A 26,413-nucleotide genomic window follows, 5' to 3' on the forward strand; every position below is an offset into this window, starting at 1 on the left:
GGTAGCTGTACTGTTAAGATGCATGATGTTTTTACATTGTAATGGGTCTCCTCCTAGCGGCTGATGAGTTCATAATATTGACATTAACATAACAAGGCACATGCTTACACTACCTCTCAACAACAGAGCTCTCTAGTTAAATGGTAAGAGGTTCGTCTTTGAACCGTATGGTTTGCGGTTAATGTCCAGCCCTTTCCATTCAATTTAATGGGCTGAGATGCCAATTCATTACAGTATGAAAGCTGTGGGCTCTATATTACTCATCTGAAGATTTCTGCTCTGTTTACAGCCATCTACCTGTGCAAGAGGACAATGCAGAACAAAGCAAGGCTGGAGCTAGCTGACTATGAAGCAGTAAGTACAGGATATATGGGCATTGCTGACATAACAAACCTGAACCACAAGTTTTAAACTTTGGTCAAACAAGATACTGTTGTTGATGGCCACAAGACGGAGACATGTGTTGCTTGTAAATGCGCTGGTCCCAAAAGACACAGGACAAGTTGGAAGAACTCTGGCAACAATGCAAACCAATCATAATTAAAAATAATTGTCACATGAATAAAGCTTGCTGTGTTAAAGGGAAGGACGGCTGCTGCTTCTCTAACACAGGCAATGTTAGTGGAAGAGAAAGAGGGGGAGAGAAGAAAAATTGTTTTTTGGCATTGGTCGTAGATTTTAGAAATTTAATGTGGAGCCTCAGCATAGCCTAACACCTACACATTGCTTCAAATAATGCTTTCATTCTCAGTATTCCGTTACTGAGGCAATGTATTCTGAGTATAAAATATATTGGATGTAATACTATAAGCCATGCAAGTATGTAATAGGACTATGATACCTATTAAGCTTTAAACAAATGTTATTTACCATAGAACAGGAAATTCATTGCATAACATTTGAAGGGTAACTTTGTTTATTTCTCTTTGTGATTTGGATGTCTTAAAAAGAAATAAAAGAAATACAAAAACAAAAAAAACATTTAATCTTTATTCCAAATCAGCACATTGCCATTTTTATTACCATGTGACACTACTGTCAAATATGATTGGCTGGTATTGAGCAAGCAGACATCGTATCGCCAGCACTGACTCTGAGCTGAAGCTAGTTATAAAAAAAGAATGGCTTGGAAATGAAGACATAATGAAAAACAGTTTCCTTGCATATTTGATAGCAGTGTTTCAAACCCAAACAGTGTCCTGTGACAATTTAACACCTGACCGTGTTTAACAAGAAAGGTGCAGAAATCGATAGCCATTATGTGCTGGATCAATCAGAGAGTTCAAGGCAGGTCAGTCCTTTACACTCAGGTCAGACTTCCACAGATAGCAGGCTTTGCTCAATAATTCTAAATGAATCTGTAGATAAAACATGAGATGAGTAGCAAGCAGCAACGAAGCCAACACCAGAATCTGTTGTGAAGCTGTCATGGTGTTCTAGTGACATCAGCTAATCAGTTAGCTGTTATGTGAAGAGATTTGGGATTTAGCAGAAGAACACTTTAAAGAAAAGCTTGGTATCACATGCAGGTACCGCAGAATGGTAAATCCAATGTATTCATTTGTTTAAATTATTGATAGCACTTGGGCTTAAATAAACACAGAATAACATTGTAACAACTGTGTAATTACCACATTCATTTGGTATTACATGGTAACTACAATGTAATACATTGTGTTATTACATAGTATCACCATGTGTAACGGATCTCCTCCTAGCAGAGTTTATAAAACTGACATTAGCATAAGACACATACCTCTCGACTACTGCGCTTGCTCTTTATTTGAATGGTAAGGCAATTGAATGGGCTTAGGTGCAAAGCCAATGCACATGGTATATGTCAGTCCCTTGTGCTCTGATTATGCACTTATAAAACAGTAATAATGTGTTTGTAATTACCAATGTATTACCATGTTATAACACATGTATGTGATTGCTACCAAATTATTTTACCAGGTAATCTCTTGAGAGGTAACATCTTGTTTCAAGAGAGACTTGGAACAAGGGAGGCTGCACATTCATACAATAAGTTACAACAAAAACATATGCATAGACAAATCCATAACTCCACACATGTCTTAGTTTGAAAAGACTGAGACTGATTGAGGCTGAGTGAAAGGTAGAGCGGAAATATACTGGAGAAAAGCAATTAGTAGCTTTGTATATCTTAGTAAACCAGTAGTCATATATTATGTAAGGACAACCATGACAATTGTTTGTACAACTCAGTTATGTGTAGTAAAATCATGTGCATCATTTTAATTACTGCCTGTCTCATCTGTATTAGCATTGTGATAGAAGTCAAAATAGACCACATTTGGTTTGGTGTTTATTTTTATTGACTAAACGTAAACAATTATTGAACAATTGACCCTTTTCCCAATATGTTATGGACCGTTTTACAGTTTATCACACATATACTTTTTGGAATAAAAAAGCACTACCAATTTTAGGATACATATTTCCTACTTCCCTATTTCCAGAGAGGTATGGTAAAGCTTATTGAAATGTTTGCAGACTTACCATAGTTTCTTCTCATTGAGTGTGAAAAAGGATGTTTGGAGCTTGAGGACTCGAGGGCCAAGACAGAAACATATATATTGCTGATTTGTTTTGTTTCCTTTCCACTGCAGGAAAATCTGGCCAGATTACAAAGGGCCTTCGCAAGAAAATGGGAGTTCATCTTCATGCAAGCTGAGGCCCAAGTCAAGTAAGTATTTACAGGAAGCGCACTTTAGAAATACTGTCTGACCAAACGTGCTGCGGTGGGTTCCTTTATCTGTGCTGTCTACTTATTCTAAACGGTATGATGTGTACTCCCTGGTAAGTGTTTTCAGCTTTTTCTTTGTTTAGAGTCGACAGAAAAAAGGACAAAACTGAGAGGAAGATTTTGGACAGCCAGGAACGAGCGTTCTGGGATGTGCACCGGCCTGTTGTGAGTTTATGGGACTAGGACAGGGACGGGGGGAGGGGCATGTACTGCACAGGGCTGATTTATCCACATATGCTGTATAATATCTGGTCGAAATAGAGGTGGGGTTACCATATGACTCCATGTACACTAGGACAGTTTGGGACAGTTCAGACATTTCAACTCACATCGCAAATGCATTCTGGTATGTTTTACCTGTCTCAGGTACCTTTCACAGCGGGACTACACTTACCAGTTGAAAAGCCTGAACTAGATTCTGCAAGCTATTTACTCCAAATTGCCATTAGCATTAATTTTGCATGAAAGGAAAAAAAAACTACTCACAAGATCCTAAATAAAATGTATGAGTTGCTTTTACTATCTGAAGATATCGTGCTAATGACATTTTGACGAAATCAGCTTAGAGAGTTGAGCCAATGATTACAAAATCAATCGGATGGCGAAACAGCCTCCTGAAAACATCGCTTCTTTATTGCTTGTAAATAAATTGTGATTGCTGATATAGTTTTTGTAAAACAACAGATTTAATACATGTTTAAATACAATTATACTTTGTAGAAATAAGATTACAAACTCCATGAAATCTCTAGGGGGACTTCACACACACACACACTGGATTTGAGAGAGCTTCTCCCTAGGGTTCCTATAATCATTTCCTTGTCTATTCCACTCTAATCTTGAAATGAAAATGTTGGCTCTGGCAACAGCTGGAAAAACTGGTCTGGCACCAAAAGTATTTTTCTGCTTAGGCAGTGTACGGGAGAATTGTATTACTGTATGACAGCATGCATTGCGATGCACAAAACACTGCTGCCTGGCGTTCAATATTTATTCACACTGTAGCCCTTCAGAAAACTCAGGCACCTTTTTTGTTTCTTTATAACTTGATTTATAATGAGCGGCTCTTTATTAAGTCATTTCAAAGCAGATAACTAGCACTTTCCAGTGGTGCTGACCTGATTGATTTTGTATTGACGGGTCACACTAAGGAGTAGCTGGCCTCCCCGTTGCCTCTTGACTCGGCCTCTCCCCCTTTCCCTGCAGCCTGGCTGTGTGAACACCACCGAGATGGACATCCGGAAGTGCCGCAGGATGAAGAACCCACAGAAGGTGAAGAAGGTGAGGGGTGAACAGGAGTTCCCTCTTATAGGAGATTTCCGCAGAATGGGCTGCAGTGCCATTTTTGTTTTGTACATTTACCTTTTCATTTATACTGTCCAGTTAAAACCATCAGCGTCACTGAATTTGCTGCATGTTTCATTTTACATGGAATGCACGTTGACCCATTAAGTGCCAATGTCCTCAAACTATTCTTTGCTACTTTTTAATTTTTGGAGCATTTTTAACTGGCATCTACCTGTTGTTTTCTTTAATTATATTGTTATGATAACTTACTCAAATTTTGTTAACTGCAAAAGTTAAGGTTAAATGTAACTGTTAATTATGCAAATATAGCCCTTCAGATGCTTTTTGACTCCTCAATATAAAATAAGAAACTGAACCCTAAAAATCCTAAAGCCTACACTTTAGGGTCGGGACCACCTACTCTACCACACTTGGTATCCCTGAATAGATCATTCTGTCTTGAAAAAAATGGATTTAAAGTATCCTGAGTGAAGTTATCCAGCAACAAACTCCCCATCCCCAGGTGTACTGCTTTCCTAGAAAAAGGCGAACATTTCGGGGTACCATTCTACTTGTGGGATGTCTTGCTCATTAAAATATTTAACATGTTTTTAAACAGGAGACGATTATCTATTCAGAGATACCAGGGTATTTAGAACTGTAAGTAAAGGGGTCTGAGTGAGGAAAAATGGGCACTAAATCCACACCCCTAGTCTTGCTGTAAATAATTTGTTCTTTCCATAATTTGTGTCGCTGCTGTATATTGTTGATAGTATTTTGTGAAACAATGCTTGTTTAAAACAAATATTTGTTCCTTGTTGAGAAACGTAAGGACCAGGGCTGAAAGCACTGGGCTCAGCCATTGCTGGGTCTGTTAAATGCTTGTGTGACCTGTTGATTGGGTGCTGCTCACCTTTCCTCCCTGCTCTCCGGTTTGCAGTCAGTGTACGGAGTCACAGAGGATTCCCAGACACAGAGTCCAGTACACACGCCAGTCCAGCCCCAGAGGAAAACCACGAAAGAGGACGTCCAAAAACAGGTAACCCCCCCCCTAGCACTGCTGCAGAGCCACACAGTCCTTTAGGTAAGCAGATGATGCAACTGGTCTTAAAGGAGTACGAATCTCAAGGTTTCAGACTTTATTTTCTAAACTCTTATTAACATTCCAATAGTATGACTGGTCCCTCTTTCTTGTTTTGAAGATCTTGAGGTTCTGTTTCATTCAGAATATATAGATTAGTATACAGAATGCTGGACATTAAAAAATGTGTCCTTTTCTTCCTGGCATAGTCACAAGGGCTGTATTTTTTTCATGGTAACAAAAAATGCTTATTTCTCTGCGTTTCATGGTATAAAAAGATTAAACATAATGGGCAGGATTTTCAAAAAACAGTGTTATTGTATCAAACTCGTGGTATAGTAATGAGAGCTTTAGTAGCAAGTGATTTTCAAACGAAAAGTGTTAATTAAATCAAACCGGTAATGCTTTGAAATTGAGTCAATGAGGTTGTTAATGAATGCATTTTTTGTGAATGCATTTCTTGTGTAAATTCTAAATTGTAGAATGTTTAGTTTTTATGTCTATTTTTTAAAGACATTGGGGAAGATGTACTAAAGTGTTGTGCCTGTCGCAATAGTCGCAGACCAGTTGCAAACGAGTCGGAAGTCTAGGGTGAAATGTACTAAACAAGCGCAATGCTGTTAGAGACTCTTTAGTAATGTTTTGGAGCAGCAGTTTGTTTTTGCAGTTGAACCTTAGATGAATATGTAATTATGACCGTTCCTGCATAAATTCACAAAAAGGGGGTTCTCAAATATTATAATGAGATGTACTAAAGCTGCCGGCAATTGTGACTTCTACTGGACACAGCGATCTTTAGCAGAAATATTTCCGATCTTTGATGCAGCTGGTGTCTTTTTCGTTGAAGACATTTTAAAGAAATCATGCAGCTCTATGCAGTGTGTTCAATCACCTTACTGGAAGCAAACTAAACCGACTGCCAGGTTCCTAAATGCAGTGTAACAGGGAATGCGTCAACAAGGCAAATGTTTGCTGTATTTATTTATTATAAAAATATTAATATTTACACTATTCTTCCAGAAATTGGAACTTTCACGAGGAACTACATATTACCCGGCAATAGGTACATTTCACGGAAATCATGAAATCCGTGAAAAAGTGTGAAAAAAATGCAGCCTTAGTTATGCACTCTGGAAATATTCCACATTGAAGTATAAAATACAAACAAAAAACATTCAACACAAGAAAGGAGGGTGGGGGGGGGCAGTGGTAATGCTGCTAATGCCAAAAGGTAGTAAGGAAATGGATTTTAAAATGCATATTACAATAAAAAAATGTTCCTGTGATCAAACTGCCCCTTCCTGAAGGTAGCGTGTTGACCCCCTAAGAAGATTTACACCCATGTGAGCCCAAGAAGAGACCCCCCACTCTCATTTACCATGTGACTCCTGAACCCTTTTTGATCCCCAGGAGGCAGAGAAGCCATTGCACTGATGAATTAACAAGCTTGTGCTACCTAGCCCTTGACAGTCATATCGGTTTCATCTCCATGTGCATGATTGTATTTTAATGTACAAGCTTATATAGAATGAATTACGAATGAATGAATGAATCAAAACTACTGATATAATATTACAATCAGTTACCACAAAGGCACAACAACACAGCCGCTGTGTTCAATTACATCCCCAGAGGAGGAATTGAATTCTGTGTCATTCGCCTTCCCGTGATGACCTGAGCACAAGTAATAATCAAGCAGGAAAATGCTTGGTGTTTATCTCTTATAGTATTTTGCTCAAAGAGACAGCTTTTCATATATATTTAATATATAATCCCAGGGCTTATTGGCATCAGCTATGAAGATAGGTTGAAGTAACTGAATTTATTTAACCTAGAGCAAAGGAGAATTAGGAGGGACTTGACTGAAGTCTTTAAAATCTTAAAAGGAGTTTTCAAAGATCTCTGTGAAAATGTCTTACCAGGAACAATATTTTGTGTTTCAGTATATACAATAAAAGAAAAGAAAAGAAAAGAAAAGTTTGCCTAGTAAATATATATATATATATATATATATATATATATATATATATATATATATATATATATATATATATATATATATACACACACACAGTATATATATATATATATATATATATATATATATATATATATATATATATATATATATATAGTTATTTATTTATTTTTTCCTTAGTTTAGGTTTAGGTCGCTTGAGTTCATCTTATGAAAAATGCATCTAAGTGTAATACTGTATTAGCTTCAGACCTCAGTGTAAGCCAAAATACTCTGTCACAGACTTTATTAAATCACATCTAGGTTTTAACATGCAATATCCTGACTTGACCTGCAATTCAACTTTGCCATTCTCTAGTGTCAGCTGGCTTTTTTTCCCCCAGATCACCTTTCTAAATACACAGCTGGACAGGCACTGTATGAAAATGTCCAAAGTAGCTGAAAGGTGAGTGGGTCTGTTAATTCCTCTGACACACTTTGGGGAGACATCAATTTCTGAATAAATACCAAAATCAGAGAAAAACAAGACTTTGCTTTAAAACATGTCTAATTCTTGTTTTTTGTGCTACTAAATGTGAGTGTTTCAAGGTTGGCAGCATAGAGAGAGAGAGAGAGAGAGAGAGAGAGAGAGAGAGAGAGAGAGAGAGAGAGAGAGAGAGAGAGAGAGAGAGAGAGAGAGAGAGAGAGAGAGAGAAAATAAGTGTGTACCTCTGGATTTCTAGATTCAATTCTCTGTTTCATGGGGTCTCACTATAAGTCTTATAAGACTTAAAGGACCTAAAATATGTGCATGTTTTTAGGAAATGCAAAAATAAAATAAAAAAAAAACACATGGTTTTACAAATAGTATTTTACTTAATCTCTGCAAAAATGAATTATTTGAGCTATTAAAAATATTGTCTCTCACATTTTAATTGCAGATTTGCAGATAATGATTTCATGTTCAAATAAATGAATAAGTTTGACATCAATTATAACTAGAAATTCAACTGAAATTAGTTTCAGAATCATGCATGCATAGATAATTAGATCATTACCATTCTTTTCTATTTTACTCATATAAAACACAGATTTGAGAATTACATTTTGTGAAAACCTACACCTTTATTAACGTATGTTCATTAGTAATAACTGCGTAACGATGCATGGACTGAATGTTGGCTGCTCACTCCTTGTCTCTCAGTCTGATGACGTACACAGAGCAGTTCCTGGACTTCGATCCCTTTTTGACGATGCCTGACCCATCTAACCCATGGATCAGCGATGACATCACATTCTGGGAGCTGGAGGCCAGGTAATGGAGCCTGCTGTTCAGCACTCGAAACCAGACAGAACCGCTAGGGGGTAACATTGACACTGTTTATTTTTTATATTGGCAGTGTGAACAGTTGTGCTTCTATAAAGGGCTGTAATTGTGCTTTTGAAGGGAGGTAAGTCACGGGCTATTATCCACATTTATAACTAAGGCTAATATAAGTGCTTCAATTAATGTTAACAAACAGCCACAATGAAACAGCCTGGCTGCAGTGTGTGTCCACGGTACCAGTCATGGCTCACAAGCTGGAAGCACAACTTTAGGAAAGCGTCTCCGGTAGTTGAAATCCGCACTGTAAAAGGGGATGGGATCCGCAGGTAGAACACACAGAGACCAGTGGTTTCCCAGGGATTACTCCTTTTTGTCTGATAGGCATCCCTGGGAAACCACTGGTCACAAGCTGTACTAACAATACGTCCGCATTGCAGAGCGCCCCCAGCTGGCTCGAATGTGCCTGACAGTCAGGGCCAGTACCTCCCCTCTCACACTCACAAGTTTGTATTCTCTCAGTGCAGCAAGCAGTACTGCATCTCTTAAAGCACCTCGTAGGTTCTCTCTCGTCAATATTTCATTAATAGGATACAACTGGCTGATATTAATTTGATTTTTTCTTAACCGCAAATATATCATATTTAATTCATATTTTACAGTCTGTAAACAAGCTTATTGAAACGTTTTCTCTTGTTCTTTGCTGTGCTGCTAAAGCCTGCCTAGCAACACCCTATGGGAGGACAAGACCTTGAAGTTTTTACCATTTGTATCCTGAAATAAAATAAACAGCAAGTGTGCCTGAGCTCCCCTGGAGAGGGTTGGTTTGAAGTGCTGATACACCTGCAACTTGTTCTTTAGCATCTAAACCCTTTGTTTGTCAGTGTGTATACAGTTTATATTATATTGTGTATACAGTACAGTGGAACACTAATACAGCTTTAATGTCAAATTAGGACACGATACATTTTCAGCAGCACAGGCAGACAACAACTGAGGAAAAAGGAACAAAAACATTGAATATTTCAAAGAAACGACTACAGAAGACCATGTAAGAGTGACTGTGAGCGACTATCAGTTAGTGTTTTAAACTTCATTCTGTGGAAAAATATTTTATTCAGAACCAAATTCTTAAAAAAAAAAACATTTTTTATTTACAGTTCCAATCTAGTAGCTCAACCAGTGATGGAAAAGCTTTAAAAGAATCATTCTGTGTGAAAAAATGTAATTTAATTAAACCCCTGCATTTGATTGTTTTCCTTTGTGTTTTGGTTTCTATACACATTCGCCTCCTAATTTTGTATATATATATATATATTAGTAGTAGTAGTAGTAGTAGTAGTAGTAGTAGTCGTAGTAGTAGTAGTAGTATTGTTGTTGATGTTGTTAATAATAATAATAATAATAATAATAATAATATTTCAATTGTTTTAAAAGTGTATGTTGATGTTGTTAATGATTAAGTATACCTTAAACTACTAACACATTTAATCAAATGATAAAACAATGTTTTTTTTTTAATCTAAAGTATTTTTGGAATAATAGTGATTTTTTTTTCTAAGGAACAGATTTTTGGGTACATGCAGTGATGCTGCAGTCAGTATCTGAGAACGAGATTAACACAGTTTCTTAGAGGCTAAGGGCTCAAACAGAATCCTCAACTATACTGATGTCTTGTGTACTAGAAGTCCCTATTTGCTAGTGCATCTCTCCAACAACTGAATGATTTAATGAGCTTCAAGCTTGATTTTATGCATCAAAAAACAGTTATTGACAAAACTTTCTTTAAAACAGTCCTTAAAGTTTAGTGAATAGGAAGATATTTGTCTAATTCATGGTTTTAATAAGTTTTCCGTGCAAGACAGTTAAGCATGGGTGCTCTTTCTCAGAGACACCAGGGTCATGTTTGCCCATTTCTATGAGGCCAAGTTGGACATGGCTTGACTGTGGGGCCAAACGCAGGACAAAATGTGGGCTTGCAGTGGTTAACCATGGTCAATGTAATTTCAGCTATTTATTTAAACTAGCCCTTATAATGACTAATACAGAGTCTGCTTGCAAGCAACAGTCTTCCAGTGCAATGCAAGTACCTCTATAAACCCTTCAATCAGAATAAACCCTCTAATTCCAAAGCCACCCAAACACAAACTTACAGTATAGGGTTGTTATAGATATCAGTCTGTCAGAAGTACCCAGGCCTTTATACAGCTTCTGAATGTGCAAGTGACCTATGACTATAGGTAATCATGGTGAAAGCAAAGGTTATTATGGCCTGCAATTTGACCATGGTGTTTCATAGTTTAGGAACATGGCCGTACAACACAAACATTCATTGTCTAACGCTGCCTGCGCACTCTGTCTTCCCCTGGTGTTTAAAGCAAGGAACCTGGCCAGCAGAGGGTGAAGAGGTGGGGCTTCTCATTGGACGAGGCGCTCATGGATCCTGTGGGGCGGGACCAGTTCCTCAAGTTCGTGGAGTCAGAATTCAGCTCAGAGAACCTCAGGTAGTGTGTGACAGAACTGCATACACAGTGACTGAATCCACTCCTCTTTAGAGCTGAGCGACTGGGAGGAAGGCAGTGTGGTCTTGTGCTTACAGCTGAGCGACTGGGAGGAAGGCAGTGTAGTCTAGTGCTTACAGCTGAGCGCCTGGGAGGAAGGCAGTGTGATCTAGTGCTTACAGCTGAGCGACTGGGAGGAAGGCAGTGTAGTCTAGTGCTTACAGCTGAGTGACTGGGAGGAAGGCAGTGTAGTCTAGTGCTTACAGCTGAGCGACTGGGAGGAAGGCAGTGTGGTCTTGTGCTTACAGCTGAGCGACTGGGAGGAAGGCAGTGTAGTCTAGTGCTTACAGCTGAGCGACTGGGAGGAAGGCAGTGTGGTCTAGTGCTTACAGCTGAGCGACTGGGAGGAAGGCAGTGTGATCTAGTGCTTAGAGCTGAGCAACTGGGAGGAAGGCAGTGTCGCCTAGTGCTTAGAGATGAGCGACTGGGAGGATGGCAGTGTGGGCTAGTGGTAAGAGATGAGTATTGGGAAGGAAACAGTGACCTAGTTGTTAGAGCTGAGGGACTGGGGAGGAGGCAGTGTATGGTTAGTGGTTAGAGCTGAGAGACTGGGAGGGAGGCAGTGTGGCCTAGTGGTTAGAGCTGAGGAACTGGAAAGGACATCCTCGTCCCCTGCAGGTTCTGGCTGGCCGTGCAGGATTTGAAGCGACGCCCCCTACAGGCCGTCTCAGCTCGGGTTCAAGAGATCTGGCAGGAGTTCCTGGCCCCCGGGGCCCCCAGCGCCATTAACCTGGACTCCCACAGCTATGAGCGGACCAGCCAGAACATGAAGGATCCAGGAAGATACAGCTTCGAGGATGCCCAGGTCAGTGCAGCCATTCCCACTGCCACCACCAGGGGGCAGCGCTTCTTTCTTCTGTATGGGCCTTGATAGTTATAGATCTTTACAAAAAAAAATCTACAAAAGCTATAGTTCAGTTCAACTGATTTTCATCGCAAATGTGTCCTGCATGTTAAAATACATCCCAAGATTGATTTGTCAACTTTCCATTCAGTAGTTACATACAGCAATAACTGGAGAATCCTGGTGCTAACCTACTTAACGGTAACAGCAAGCTAAGTGTGAAATGCATTGATAACTCAAGAGCCATTAGGCTGGTTTCACAGATCCACACTATTCTTGGACTTCCTTGCCTGAGGTAACATTAGCAAATCCAGCACTAGTGCTAATCTGGGTCTGTGAAAACACATCCAAAAATGAATCATTACAATCCTGAAAAGGCTGTTATTTCTCATCTTTCTAATTTCCTGCACCCGTTTCTCACGTCAGTGTTCAATAATACAAACAGGCCAATGTCTCCCTCTTGTGGCTGATAATTATAGTGAGTATTGTCCAATATGCTTTCCACATTGATATGATAGTACTGTGTCATAAAAAAACAAATTGACCCATCTGATAATAGCAAGAACAACAACCATAATAAATAAATGTCAAGGATGTAATGAAAAATGGAAACAAAACAACGTGAATGATACTTGGGTGAGAACATGACTTAGTTGCACCCTATTTATTCTGCATTGTGCTGTTGTTACTCCCTAGTGTCCTGCTGTCCTCACGTCCCTCACTGTACCTCTATGGCAGCCTGGGATCTCCTGTCTGTGTCTGGGATGCTGTGCTCTCTCTGCATCTTCTTCCAGCACTGATTTCCTGCCCTGTCTGACTGCCTGCTCTCTGTCTGTTCCAGGAACACATCTACAAGCTGATGAAAAGCGACAGCTATGCACGCTTCCTCCGTTCCAGCACCTACCAGGACCTGCTGCTGGCCAAAAAGAAGGTGGCTCCTTATAACACTTAACCCCCCACTGGGAGGACAGATAGCCAGCCCTTTAAGAGCTGTCTCCCTATCACTCAGTACCATAGCAACATTATTCAGATGTGCTTAGCCAATTTCAATCTAAAGATTCCTTCCTGTCCAGTAGGTATTGGAACTCAATGCACAGTACAGTTGACTCCTAGTGTGAAGCTTACCTTGTGAGATCCAAATACTTGCTCAAAGGAAGGAAGTGAATTTATTGATTTATTGTGTGGTATTTATTAAGTATGCTTAGCTGTTTAACAAAGCAGTGGTTTTATTTTGCTGAGATTAGCAACGCATTAATACATACATGAGGGTTGCGTTACCAAGCGGACCCCTCCCTTTCATGGGGTACAGAGTTATAGATCCTTCTAGAATTTAATTGATGTTACACTGCTTAGGGTCTCCCCAGGGAAGAATATGTGGATGTACAGCTGACGAAATAACTGCAGAATTTATACACAAATATAGTGGTAATACTTCTGTTTATAAAGTCTATAATGCATCTATAAATAGGTTATAAATTATGTTATACCATTATTAATAATAATAATAATAATAATAATAATAATAATAATAATAATAATAATAATAATATTTTGTTTTAGCAATGCAAAGTTATAAGAATGTTTACCATAACTCAAGCATTTATAATTACCATAGAACTAGAATTTCCTGATTTTTTGGTTTTTACAGGGTTTTTTTTTCATTTCAGTGTATTTTTTTAAATATTTATTTTCAGTTTTAATACAATTCTGGATTAATTGGTTACAACCTGTAGGTTCTATCTTGTATAAAGATTTATTTCTAAGCATTAATAAACAATCGCTACCGCGGACAAAATACAGATTGTAATCAGAAGACGGAGGGTACATGTATAGTTCTTTCATAGTTGTGTAATCAAGTTTCATCAGTTTTAACTGAAAATCCTATTCATAACATGGCATGAATATTTGAGTAATGTGTTATCACAATATTATAACCTGTTATTCCTTGTTAATAATCATCAAAACTTTTAATAACACATGTATAGATGTATTTTAAACAGAGTCTCACCAAAGTATTTACTATATTAGATATGGAAGTAAGTTCAGGACTACTTTTACTTTTCAATATCTTCCTGTTCGAACCATTCCACTGCCTGTCTTTCCTCAGTTGCATTGTGTATGTGCTTCTGGTGAGTCAGAGAGGCTGTCACTCTGGTGTGTGTCTCAGTTTGAACTGTCATTTAAACCCTACATGCCCGTCCCTCTCCCACAAGAGAGGATAGTGAGCTAAATATTGTTCACTTCAGGGCACACTTTCCTTTTCAAAATACAGGTACATTAACCACAAAGAGTTACACTGTCGTTACAAGTTCATATTTACTGCATGCACTTAGCACACAATTCTGTTGTAGTGAGAATGGGGCGTCCCGATGTTGTCATTGTGGTCTAAGTACAATACATTTATTAAATAATTTAAGATTAAGTACAGGTTTGTTACTTTGTGTAGTTACTATGCAGCATCGGGCATCTATGAAATGCAGCTGTGGTCATCAATTCACCATGTATTGGAATCAAGTTTGCATATTCACCGTAGCCTTAAGTACTGCAGGAGAAGGGTGTGAGACACACATACAATATACAGTAGCCAGAAAAGTCCACTTCCTGATGTGTAGGGTGCAGATTAAGACACATCTTCCGGATGGTAAAGTCATTGGCTTTTAATCCTGTCCAAAATTTGGGGAAAACCCAGCAGGATGGTGAGAAGCAACTGGGATTGAATCTTTCACTGTGCTGAGATCTTTCACTATGCAGAGTAATGAGTCACCAGTAAGAAAAGTGATGATGAAATTGACCTCAGGAAACACAAGCAGACAACAGTTTCCAACAGGAAGCTATTGAAAAGTAAAACGTCTCCTAGTTACAAAACGTCTCCTAGTTACAATTTTCTGTTGGCATGCTTATGTATTTCCCTGCTAGGTTTCGCACAGACCCAGTATACACTATTGTACTCAAAACTCCTGTCAGTTGGCAGGGGGATTCATAGGCATGCTATGTTACCAGTTCCACAGCCATGTGCAGCTGACAGTGCCTGCAGCATAATGAGGGTTCATCGCTGTTGGTTGATAACATAGTGGTTGTGTTCCTTTTTCTCAATACAAGAAACCATTAACCCAGCACACATAAGTGAGCACACAAACTAATGATCTTTAGGCTGCTAACCGCTGCATACTAAAAATCTGCTCTGTCTGATTTCAGCAGCAATACAATGTAGGCTTGTATCTTCCCCCTTTCTGCTCTCACAGTCCCCTCAGTTGTAGGCTGTGGTCACTATGCACCCCCTTCATTTCACTGCGTCCAGCTGACCTTCCCTTTGTTGTCTCTCCCCTAATCTTCTCCTCAAAGCTTGAGAACGAGCAGGGACGCCGAACCTCCCTAGAGAAATTCACTCGCAGTGTGGTGAGTACCTTTTCAAACGGCACTGTGATGCCGAGCTGTGCTCAGGGGTCAGGGTATTACTCAGTGAAGAACGGTTCATATGCTCCAAATGGCAGCCTTTTTAAAACTTGCTTTCACCCCCCTCCAAAAAAATAAATCCATCAAGGTGCAGTAACTCTGTCACCTGCTTTACACAGTCAGTCAGACGCCTCCTAGCATTTCCAGTAGAAGCAGATAAGCTTATTTATCTTATATCTTGAATTATTTGCACTGATTTTCAATAATCACAGATACATTTCTAATTTATATCTAAGGGTTTAATGAAGTATACTATACTATCCTCTTGAGAGTTTTAAACAGGTTCCTGAGGAGGTACAGGCCCACCACACAGCACGTCACTCCCCCAATTAACCAAAAATCTATAACCCCCTCCCTATCTCCACCTTGTTCACTAAAATGTTCTACTCCAGTTTCTAGTTTTGCATAGTTGAGGCAAGGCAGAGCCTGGAAAGCTTTGTTCAGTTTTTGTAATTTATATTGGTCACTCACCGCTAGATGGTGTAGTATCTACTGACATGTGAGGCAGAAAATGTAACACGAATGCTCCAATGACTAGCGCTGTAGAACAGAGATATTGTATTCTCTATTACAACTGAATCCATCCCTCGGCCAGTTACAATTACAACATCAATACAACTATCTGCAGTTACTATTGAGTTTTTGCGTGACCACTTAAAATAAGAACACATCAAATAAGAAATGTTTCTTCAGTTCAGACAGATTATAGTCTTCATGCAGAGAAGTACTGATGCTAGCTGTGTTGCGTTATCTCACTGCAATGGGAGATTTAGCATCTCTCACTGTGTCTCTAACGCCTCATGTCAATTCAGAATGATGGGGAAATGCATTGCTCTTGCACTGGGACAGGCATCACCACATATCCCTGCGGCGTGAGGGAATAGGCCTGTCTCACTACAGCAATACAGACATCCTGTCAGCAGAGTGATGGGTTTGAATCTTACAGTGGTGCAATATTTCAATACTCATATAGCAGCACATCTTACTAAGTGTGTAATGCTAGTTGACCACTGGAGCAAGGGGTGGGCGCTGTTATGTACAGCCACATTGAAAATGAAAAACCTTGCTGGTGTGTTGGGCTTGGGGGCGGGGCAGTTGTGGCCCATTTTACCCCACTCAGACCTCTTGCTTGCTTTTAAAATGTCCCTGAATAGATAATCAATCGTCCACTTTACAAATACAACCCAACAGATTGAATATCATTTTAAAGGGACTTAAAATGCTGACAATAAACAGAGTTCACTCATCAGGAGTGCACCAATAACCTGGCAAAATAAGAATCAAAACACTGTGTTTAAGCAATAAATATGGCCGTTTCTGAACTCAAAATATAATACTGCTACATTGGTAAAAACACTCTGCTCTTTCTCTTTCCAGGGAAAGTCATTGACAGGCAAGCGCTTGACAGGCCTGATGCAGTCTTCCTGACAGAGTGAAGAGCCAATCAGCAGAAGAGAGCAGCCTCCAGTCACAGCCCAGCAAGGGAGGGGCATCCAGGGCGGGGCTTGAGGGGGGTGGTGAAACCCAGAGCTGACCAATCTCCTCCCGCCAGCCAGTTTACAGTCTCCCCTCCCCCTGCCCCTCCTCCCACTGTACAGAGAGAGCAGCGCAGCACCACGCTACTCCACTAGGGGGCTCACCATGACATTGATGTCAATAAAGTGTAGATAAATGAGATTCCTCTGGGGGTCATTTATTTATTTGTTTTTCATTTTAATTTGTGGGGTTTTCATTTGAATCCTTGTTGATCTCAGAGAATTGAAAACTTTTCGTAGTTGTTAGAGTTTGGGGGTTAACTTCTACTAGTGTTGTCACACACACATCACAGAGCTTGTGTACCATGGCTTATTTTCTTAGCCCTAAAAAACCCAAAGTTTATGTTCACTTCCACTCCAGACTCTAACTTCACCTACTGCACAGAAGGTTCTGTATTTATGGTGGGGTGTCGGTATGTATAATACTAAACGCAAAGAAAGTTTTGTTATTTTTAGGGCACAAGTTGAAACTTGGAAAGAGCAAAACACTTTCTTTTTTTATAGGTTACTAAATAAGTTATTAAAAAATATAATACATTGCTAAAATCATTTTTATAATACTGGAGTAAGGCTTCTTGGAATGGTCTTCAGCAGCTAGGCTTGTGGCTATGAACCAACCTGAACTTAAACTTAACGCAGTAATTGCCATTGTCCACATTTGAGGACAGGCTACTTTGTAATTTTTGGTGTGTTTTTAACTAGACTCTACCTGTTACCAGTATTTAAATTTTCTCTTTAACTACATTGTAATGATAACTAATTGTGTTAACCGCAAAGTCTAAATGTAACTGTTAATTCTGCAAAAATAGCTCTTCAGATGCTTTTTTGACTCCTCAAGATAAAATAAGAAACTGAAAATGATTAGGTACTTAATGGGTTAAAATGAAGTCTCAAATGATGTGATGAAAAACAGAAACAAGAATTGGAAACCAAACAAAATGAAGGATATGTGGGAAAGAGAATAACCCATTTTAAACTCTTTCCATTCACCCATAATCATCTCATCATCTCTACACAATGATTGTTTATTAAAAGAGGAGCGTTTAGCACATGACTGTGAGGCTGTCATAAAGAAGGGCTTAAAAACCTGACTTGTCAGTGCACAGCAAAACCATTCATTTAAAGATGATAGAGATACAGCCCTGCTAATTCTAATACATACCTGCCTGCCTCCATAGTACAATATCATGCTTTATCTCACAACTCACATTCATAGATAGAGAGAGCCTTTCTAATGCACTCTATATATTGCAATTAAAGCTATTGTGTTAGTGGCTGCAAAGCATGTCAGTCAATAGAAGAAGCAGCTGGTCGAAGGGGTGGGGATAATAAAACTGGCAGTTTAAAGTGAGTTTGAAGATTGTAAAGATCTGTTAGCTTCTGGAGCGCATCTGCCTGTGGGATGATAACTGCTCAGCTCAGAACCAATGTTTATACTGACATTTCTGTTTTCAGGGCCTTTGTTGTTGACAAATGGCTTATTAACATGCTTACAAATGTTCATTTTCTGTTAATGGTTAGTTAAAATATAAGAATCTGCTTATAAACAATTCAAAATAACTGTTTTCAAAATTGCCTTCAACAAATGTTAACATTCTAACTAACCGGTAACAAGTAACGAAACAGATTTGTTGCTGTTATCAAGCTAGTTATTAACAGTTAAGAAAATGACAAAAGTGCTCAAAATGTACAAGTGGCCCTCATCAGTGAGCATCCTCACCAAACATCTGCAGTTCCAGCTTTTTTTTTTCAGTGACACAGAATGATAAGTTTCTTATCAACATTACTGGGGAAAGGAAGCTCTTTAAACCCTCTGAATGGGCAGTTTAAAAAAAAAAAAAGTTTACTGTCCTACGATATACATTCTTAATAAAGGCTAGACCAGATGATATATTAATTGGCAGCACCATCTCATGCATAGCAGTGTATTGCCAGCAAAGCAAAAGGAAACTTCATCCAAAGTGGCCGATCACTAGATGGCGCTGTCTCTTACTACTGTAGACACCTGGCCTGATGACGCCTATGTTTTGCATTACACAGAAACACACACACAAAAACACATGGAATAAAAACCACTCCGAATGATCTGAAACATTATAAATGGGTAAGGGGATAATGATATTTGAAGATATTTACTCTTAACTGATGTGACCTTATCATGGCTTTGCTTGGAGAGTCAAAAAGCTAGTTGTACGCTTGAGAAGAAAGCATGTCATGATTACTGTACTGCAGTGTCAGATGAATAGCCTGGCTACCTATGTTCAGAGGTGTATTAATCACTGCGAAAAAAAAAAAGTACTGTAATATACATTTCTTTTTCTGCACATGAACTATAATATACTGTTTAATGGCATTAAAACTTTGGGGGGGGGGGGACGGGGACGACACTGTCTCAATAGTATTTGGTGTACTGATTTTGAACAACAAAAATACAATACATGCAGGGTACGAGGTAGGGTGATTTTGATACCACTGTCCTAAATATCCTAGCTCTGCTCATCGGGGATCTCTGTTTTCACTGTATTTTTTATGTATTGGGGAAAACACTAGCAAGATTAATACAGAGATGCCACAGAGATCCACTGTTTTATTGATGTCATAAATGTTAACCAAATCCATCCTTTGTTTGAGAATGAAATGTGTGTACTGTACAGTATTTGAATATAGTTCTAATGGGTAGTCCTTTCTGCCTGCATGCTCATTTACAAAGAAGCCCTGTTGGGCGTGCATGTTTACTGTCTCCAAAGATGTCGACATGGAGGATTCCAGCTCATTCTTGAGGTCTAACCTCACCTGCTCCAACTGGGAGCTTGTACAGCCTGGAGCTTGGCTTGCCAGCACATAGGTTGGTAAAATATACCTGAACTAGCCCTCTGATCTACAAAGACTACCACATGCACAACCTTGGCTGAAAAAAAGGACTGTTGGGTTTTCACAGGACTGCCCGATGACTCAACCTGCAACCCACACATCACGTCCATGTTTTTGCTTCAGTACCTGAACATCTTCCTGTGGCAGCCAGGAAGTGGTTCCTACCAAAGTTGCTAGGTTACAAAAACAGTCTTCTCTTGCTAAAGAGTACAGCAAAAGGAATTTGTCGACGGGGCACAGCAAAATGTGAAAGGCTACCGGAGGCTGTTGATTTTATTAATTCCAGAGCATCAACACTGCCAAACAGACAAGAACTAAGAGAGCTGCTTTGCATTTTGTATCTCTTTTCTATTGAAAAAATGCACTGTACAGCTCCCTTTTTTATTATTATTATTATTATTATTATTATTATTATTATTATTATTATTATTAATAATAATAATAATAATAATAATAATAATAATAATAATAATAATAATAATTGTTATTTCTAACTATAGACTATGTAATTAGAAAAAAATGACATATATACAGTAGTGTGCACATGTATTAGACCACCCCATTGCTTCTGTTGTTTTGATTTGTTGTGCATATGATATTAAACCACTTTAACTGAAAATATTGGAAAATTGTCAAAATAGGCAAATTAGTGGCTGTCTAATTTAATTGATTACTTTAATAGGCCGCACATGTAATTGATTTAAAAGAGTAAGAGAAAAGGAACATATAGCCACAAATGGTAAAATGCATGAGACTTTTTATAAGTTGTTTAAGATGTCTAATTAAAGCACAGTGTGGTCTAACATTTTCACACGAGTGCCTATTGTTTCTATATTACTGATTACTGACCGAAAATTGAAATAAATTCTCACACCCAGAGGTTTCCATGCAGGTAGGTACAAAGGACATAAATAACAATCATGAGGTGTTCTGATAAATGGGCACAGTACTGTATATGCTAGTCATTGTTAAGAATTGCTCAAAGCACAATACTACTATGCATGTAATATATGTACAATACCTTGGCTTATAGAAGACCAGGTTAGGATCATTGCTGGTGGGATGAGCAAGCCCAATATGTTGTAGTGACCAAATAAACTGTTGGGTTCTGACTTGTATTGAGACTGTACTGCCCCTTGTCTTGACTCTTGAATTCTGACATGTTATTTAGAGAAGTGGGTTTCATAACTGTGCCCCGCGGGGCCCACGTGCGGCCACTGGTGACCCGAGGGGGACCCTGTTAAACTGTACACTGGCTATTCTGTAGTCTGCACCCCCCACAGGGGTGCTTTGACAAAGTCAGCAGGGAATCTAAAGAGGAATACGTTAGTTTGGACAGCGGTGATATTTCAAAGTTGCTCTGGGTACATAGAGTCTGTATAAAGTCCACTCAAGATTCAGTGAGTTTTGTTATAGGATAGACAGAGTTAAAAGCTAAGTCATTGAAAATGCTTCAGGAATAAAGGTGATTATAGGATCACCCTGTTGCTCCCAGTCATTTTGTGGTTTTTCATGTTTAGCAAACAGTGATTTACAATTAGAAATACTAAAATAAACTGTCATTAAAGACATTGAGAGAGAATTATAAATATAGACATTGAGAGACGTATAGTATATATATATTGAGAGAGACATCACTATTGAGTGTTTTATTGATAAGATGTAAGGAAACAAAACGCCCCTTCCATCTGTCTGAAGCACTAAACACTTGCTCCCCCTGTGTTTCCAAGGATATAAAATGCATGTTCTTCCCCCATATTAGCATTATCACTTGTATCTTCTGTTGACAGATATTTAGTTTATTTGCTAGTTGTTCCTATTATTTGGGATATACAGATTTTTTGGGGATATCTACCTGAATTCTCTCCAATTCACTGATTTCTTATTTTCGTTCCCCTTATAGAATTTTCCCACGCTTGCCACGTCTACCATAGTTTGCCATGTTTTTGCTTTACCATACTTTGCTATTCTTTACAATGCTTTCACTATACTTTATTGCACTTTGCTATGGTACACATGTATAAGGGTCCTTTGCACTGAGTATTGCTGTCACCAGTGTTCTTCAGGCTATTGTTCACACTGTCATGTTGAAGCCTCTTCAGCTCTTGTAGGAATCATTGTTGCTTTTGTGTTCCCTGTGTTTTCTATATATTCTTATGTCACAATGATTTCTGTGGAGCACTGATGCAACCAGCTGAGTCAAACTATTCTACAAAGTAAATAAATAGGTTGTACAAAACTAAACCATTCTCTCACAGACGTATCATTCATGTTATTTGGTTTCCAATGATTGTTTTCCTTGTATCCCTGATACTCATTTATTTAAAAAAATAAACTACTTCTAGTTAATTCAAATCCGGGAGTAGGTAATGCGGTTTTGCTCCCTGTTCTGTCCCCACTAGAAACTGATCCCAGATTTGATGCAGTTTGTTTCTCTTCAGAGTAGACACTCTAAAGCTGGAGTTCACTCAGCAGTGCAGTTTTGTGCAGTGCAGAGCACTCAACACCACTCTAAAACACCAGTGTGAAAGCAGTATAAAAGGTAAGAGAGTGAGTTTCCATGTAATGTAAAAAACTCATTTTATCTTGTAGGCAGCAGTTAACTAACTAAACTAGCCCATCGCACTGCAACTGTCAGCAAATAAGCTACAATTAGCTAGGGCAGCAGTGTGGAGTAGTGGTTAGGGCTCTGGACTCTTGACCGGAGGGTTGTGGGTTCAATCCCTAGTGGGGGGACACTGCTGTTGTAACCTTGAGCAAGGTACTTTACCTAGATTGCTCCAGTAAAAACCCAACTGTATAAATGGGTAATTGTATGTGAAATAATGTATAATGTGATATCTTGTAACAATTGTAAGTCGCCCTGGATAAGGGCGTCTGCTAAGAAATAAATAATAATAATAATAATAATAATAATAATAATACAAGGAAATTACACATGTGGGATAAAAAAGACAACTCTGCTTCTGGGTTTGCAACTGTAACAAAAATGTTCCTTTAATATACGGCAAGGCAAATAAAAAAAATATAAAAACGACATTTAACATTACATACATGATTTTGACCACCAAAAGATAAAAAAAAAAAAATCCAATTAATGTTTACTCCCAAAGGGTTAAAATAAAACGTCATAAAAAGACAAGGGAAGTGTGTGGGAAAGACCTGCAGCTGAACTGTACTGGGGTACATCGTACAGAATGCAACCCTTTAACTCTATTCATCGGAACTACATGTATAGATTTTGGTCTGCAAGATAGTGCCAAAAGGGTTGTTTTCTGTATTGGCAGACAGGTTGGCAGGCATGCCCATACTGTAAAGCGTGAGGCAGCATGTTGGAAGAGAACAGTACAGACTACAGGCTCTCCAAGACATGGGTGTTTGTTTATTGCAGGGTTGTGGGAATCCAAACACCACACATTCAAAAAAATACACCCCACAGAATAAACATTTTAGTGACACCACAGCTAGATATTATATGCTGGGGTGGAGGCATGTCTTGTGTATGTTTTTAGGATATGCAGAAAACTGCAACATTCACGATGGCATTTTAGTGTTTGCATTCAATGAGTTTGTACACTCTTAATGTTGAAAATGCTGAATGCATCCTATCATATATTATTTACTGTAATAAAACCCTCCACCCAATTGAATGATATGCCAGCAGATAATATAATAGTGGGCTGTGTCAATCCCTTTCCCTCTACAATACAAAATAGACACAAACGGTACCGACTACACAGCAAATGCAAAGCTAAAAACTACATAACTGGGTTATACAGTATATACTGGCTAATATAGTGTTATAGTACCATAGCTATATAAAACTTCAGTATATTTTTAAAAAAGCTGCAAGAATCATATACTGTTGTTAAATACACACTCCATTTGATTTGTTTTACATTTCGACTTTGTGTGTGTGTCTGATTATGATTACTACCACGTTTCACTCTTCAGTGTTACATTACAGTAAACTCACATCAAATACTAAGTGATCTTCTGATGCAGACAGACAGACAGACAAGGGGGCACTGCAGTGGTTCTGTTGCGATGGTAGCACAAGTATAAGGCAGTTACAATAGGAGGCCATTGAGAGAACAGAGTGAAACTTTTATATTTGCACATACAAATGCTATGAGTGAATACACACTGCTAAACTATTACCGTATTTGAACCACATGGTGTATCATCACACCAGGACTATTGTGCACATCTGACTTCTATTTAGTGTTGGTTTTCCTGGTAATGCTGTGGTTTCTTCAGGGTAATAGAAAGGGAAATGATTTCTGGTAACACAGACAGACTCGGATAATAATCGGTATAACTCTGGAATATATCACAGATCCACACCTATATTATTCAGACAGTTACCCCGAGTCTTAATAGCCGTAGAGCTGTGCATACAGTACATCACAGTTTGGTTCTATTGTGTGGTGCTATAGCCTTCCCCCTGCTTTTGGCAGCGTCACTCCCTCTTAGCTTCTTGCTGTAGGGTGCTATATTTGTACTGACCATTCCTCATACATCCCTCAAACTTGCTTTATAAATAGCTAGACAGATTACTCAAGTAAGTTAGGAACATTATAGACAAAATTAGATGTGACACTATGATCTGCATCCATCAGTAACTTCTGTTAAAGAATGTCCTTACCAAGTTTCATCCCGATCGGATAAGCGATTCTCATAGTAAAGACAGATGAATAGGCACCTCAATATATTCTGATACTCTCACAGACTTGCCCTAAGGAATACATTGTACTCACTTTTAATATGTACCTGTAATATTATTCAATATTGGCTGAAAGATTATTTTTAAGAAATAAGATATTTATTTTTTACACAACTCAACCTTACTGTAACTATGGCTACTTTGTTTTTATAGCAACAGTCTGAATAATGTTTCGATATACAGACACACACACGTACTTTGAGCCTCTAGACGTTGGCAGGTAGCATGTGCCTAGAAATAGCTTATTGTCCTTTATAAATACATCGTAGTAAATACAAAATAAAGTTTCTCACTCCCTACCCCCCAGCTATATAAAAAAAAGTTAAGTGATTAAGTGATCCATCCTTGATGTTGGTGACATTCAAGATTTAGCACCAAGGTTAAAAAGAGGCAGTGGAATCGCCTGCTGCCGATAAAAAAAAAAAAAAAAAAAATTAAAAACAGGATCCTGGAAGTTTGGACCTCCGGGACAAGTCCTGAAATCCTGGAAAAGCACTTTTGGTTTTCAGTGTTGGAATAAAAGAATTGGCCTATAGTACTATCTGTTTAGCTTTCAGTGTTTCAGTTTCTGTAATGCTGAGATCACAAGACTTGTATTTCTAGATCTTGGTTGTTTTTTTCCCCCCATATGCTCACTGAGCCACGGAGGGTTATTATTCAGACCCAAGGCAGCACTTGCAACATGTGTCAAAGAAGTGCTATTCCAGGCTTTAAAATCCACTGTAAACCTCCCGCAGCATTACACTATGTAACACAATTTTTGTTCCTGGGTACTAAGTGTTATTTCCTAATTGCTTATGCCTCAAAAGTATAGAAAATGGCTATTATTCCCCACAAACTTTGCTTTTGTGACCAGGACAGTGATATTTTGAAATTTACCTATTTCCAATGAGAAAACGGGCGAATTTGTGTCTTTTCGTTCACATAAAGTGAGAAAAAAACAACATATGAATCCAAATTAACATGTATTTATACTAAAGTAATACAAAAATGACTACAAAAGATTTAGAAGTGAGTAGTTTTTCGAGATTTACGATTATACTGTAAATCACTTTCACGTATCAGCCCCCAAATGTAGTCTCCCATCATGTTCTCGTTATACTGTCCTTGGTAGCGGCGTTCAAAGTCCAGTATATCCTGGTGGCAGCGCTCGCCTTGCTCCTCCGAGTACACTCCCATGTTCTCCTTGAATTTATCAAGATGAGCATCAAGGATATGGACTTTGAGGGACATCCTACAGCCCACTGTGCCGTAGTTCTTCACCAGAGTCTCAACCAGCTCCACATGGTTTTCGGCTTTGTGATTGCCCAGGAAGCCCCGAACCACTGCGACAAAGCTATTCCAAGCCGCTTTCTCCTTACTAGTGAGCTTCTTGGGGAATTCATTGCACTCCAGGATCTTCTTTATCTGTGGTCCGACGAAGACACCGGCTTTGACCTTTGCCTCAGACAGCTTAGGGAAGAAGTCTTGAAGGTACTTGAAGGCTGCCGACTCCTTATCTAGAGCTCTGACAAATTGTTTCATAAGGCCCAATTTGATGTGCAGTGGTGGCATCAGCACCTTCCGGGGGTCCACCAGTGGCTCCCACTTGACGTTGTTCCTCCCCACAGAGAACTCGGTCCGCTGTGGCCAGTCCTGCCTGTGGTAGTGTGCCTTGGTGTCCCTGCTGTCCCAAAGGCAAAGATAGCAGGGAAACTTGGTAAAACCGCCTTGGAGACCCATCAGGAATGCCACCATTTTGAAGTCTCCTATGACCTTGATGCCATCTCAGTAAAATGCAGATATGTATCCACTTAGGCAGCTGGAACTAAACTGAACTGGTGGGCTTAAGGCCCCTGTATTTATACTGCTATTTATATTACTGGAAAGTTCTAGAAGTTACTCCAAGTTTACTCAGCACTGAATCTATCTGGAATGTTCTGGAAAATAGGTAAATTTCAAAATATCACTGTACTGGTCACAAAAGCAAAGTTTGTGGGGAATAATAGCCATTTTCTATACTTTT

The 26,413-nt window shown here is 38.9% G+C and overlaps 1 protein-coding gene across 2 annotated transcripts in view; it reads left to right on the top strand.

Moving 5' to 3' along the window:
* LOC117422253 (regulator of G-protein signaling 6) overlaps nt 1-16,953 on the top strand; it is a 123,334-nt gene extending 106,381 nt beyond the window's left edge. Inside the window, exons 7-18 of one of the 2 annotated variants that reach the window (XM_058987358.1) lie at nt 290-354; nt 2,634-2,710; nt 2,854-2,935; nt 3,977-4,051; nt 4,998-5,096; nt 7,499-7,560; nt 8,299-8,409; nt 10,797-10,922; nt 11,598-11,784; nt 12,665-12,754; nt 15,166-15,219; nt 16,654-16,953. In XM_058987358.1, the coding sequence (XP_058843341.1) occupies nt 290-354; nt 2,634-2,710; nt 2,854-2,935; nt 3,977-4,051; nt 4,998-5,096; nt 7,499-7,560; nt 8,299-8,409; nt 10,797-10,922; nt 11,598-11,784; nt 12,665-12,754; nt 15,166-15,219; nt 16,654-16,704 (1,079 nt within the window). In that variant the 3' untranslated portion in view covers nt 16,705-16,953. The remainder of the gene's footprint in view (nt 1-289; nt 355-2,633; nt 2,711-2,853; nt 2,936-3,976; nt 4,052-4,997; nt 5,097-7,498; nt 7,561-8,298; nt 8,410-10,796; nt 10,923-11,597; nt 11,785-12,664; nt 12,755-15,165; nt 15,220-16,653) is intronic. The other variant, XM_058987359.1, reaches the window with a different exon arrangement.
* The last annotated feature ends 9,460 nt before the right edge of the window (nt 16,954-26,413 follow it).

This window comes from Acipenser ruthenus, chromosome 15 (assembly GCF_902713425.1).
Source record: "Acipenser ruthenus chromosome 15, fAciRut3.2 maternal haplotype, whole genome shotgun sequence".
Classification (NCBI taxonomy): domain Eukaryota; kingdom Metazoa; phylum Chordata; class Actinopteri; order Acipenseriformes; family Acipenseridae; genus Acipenser; species Acipenser ruthenus.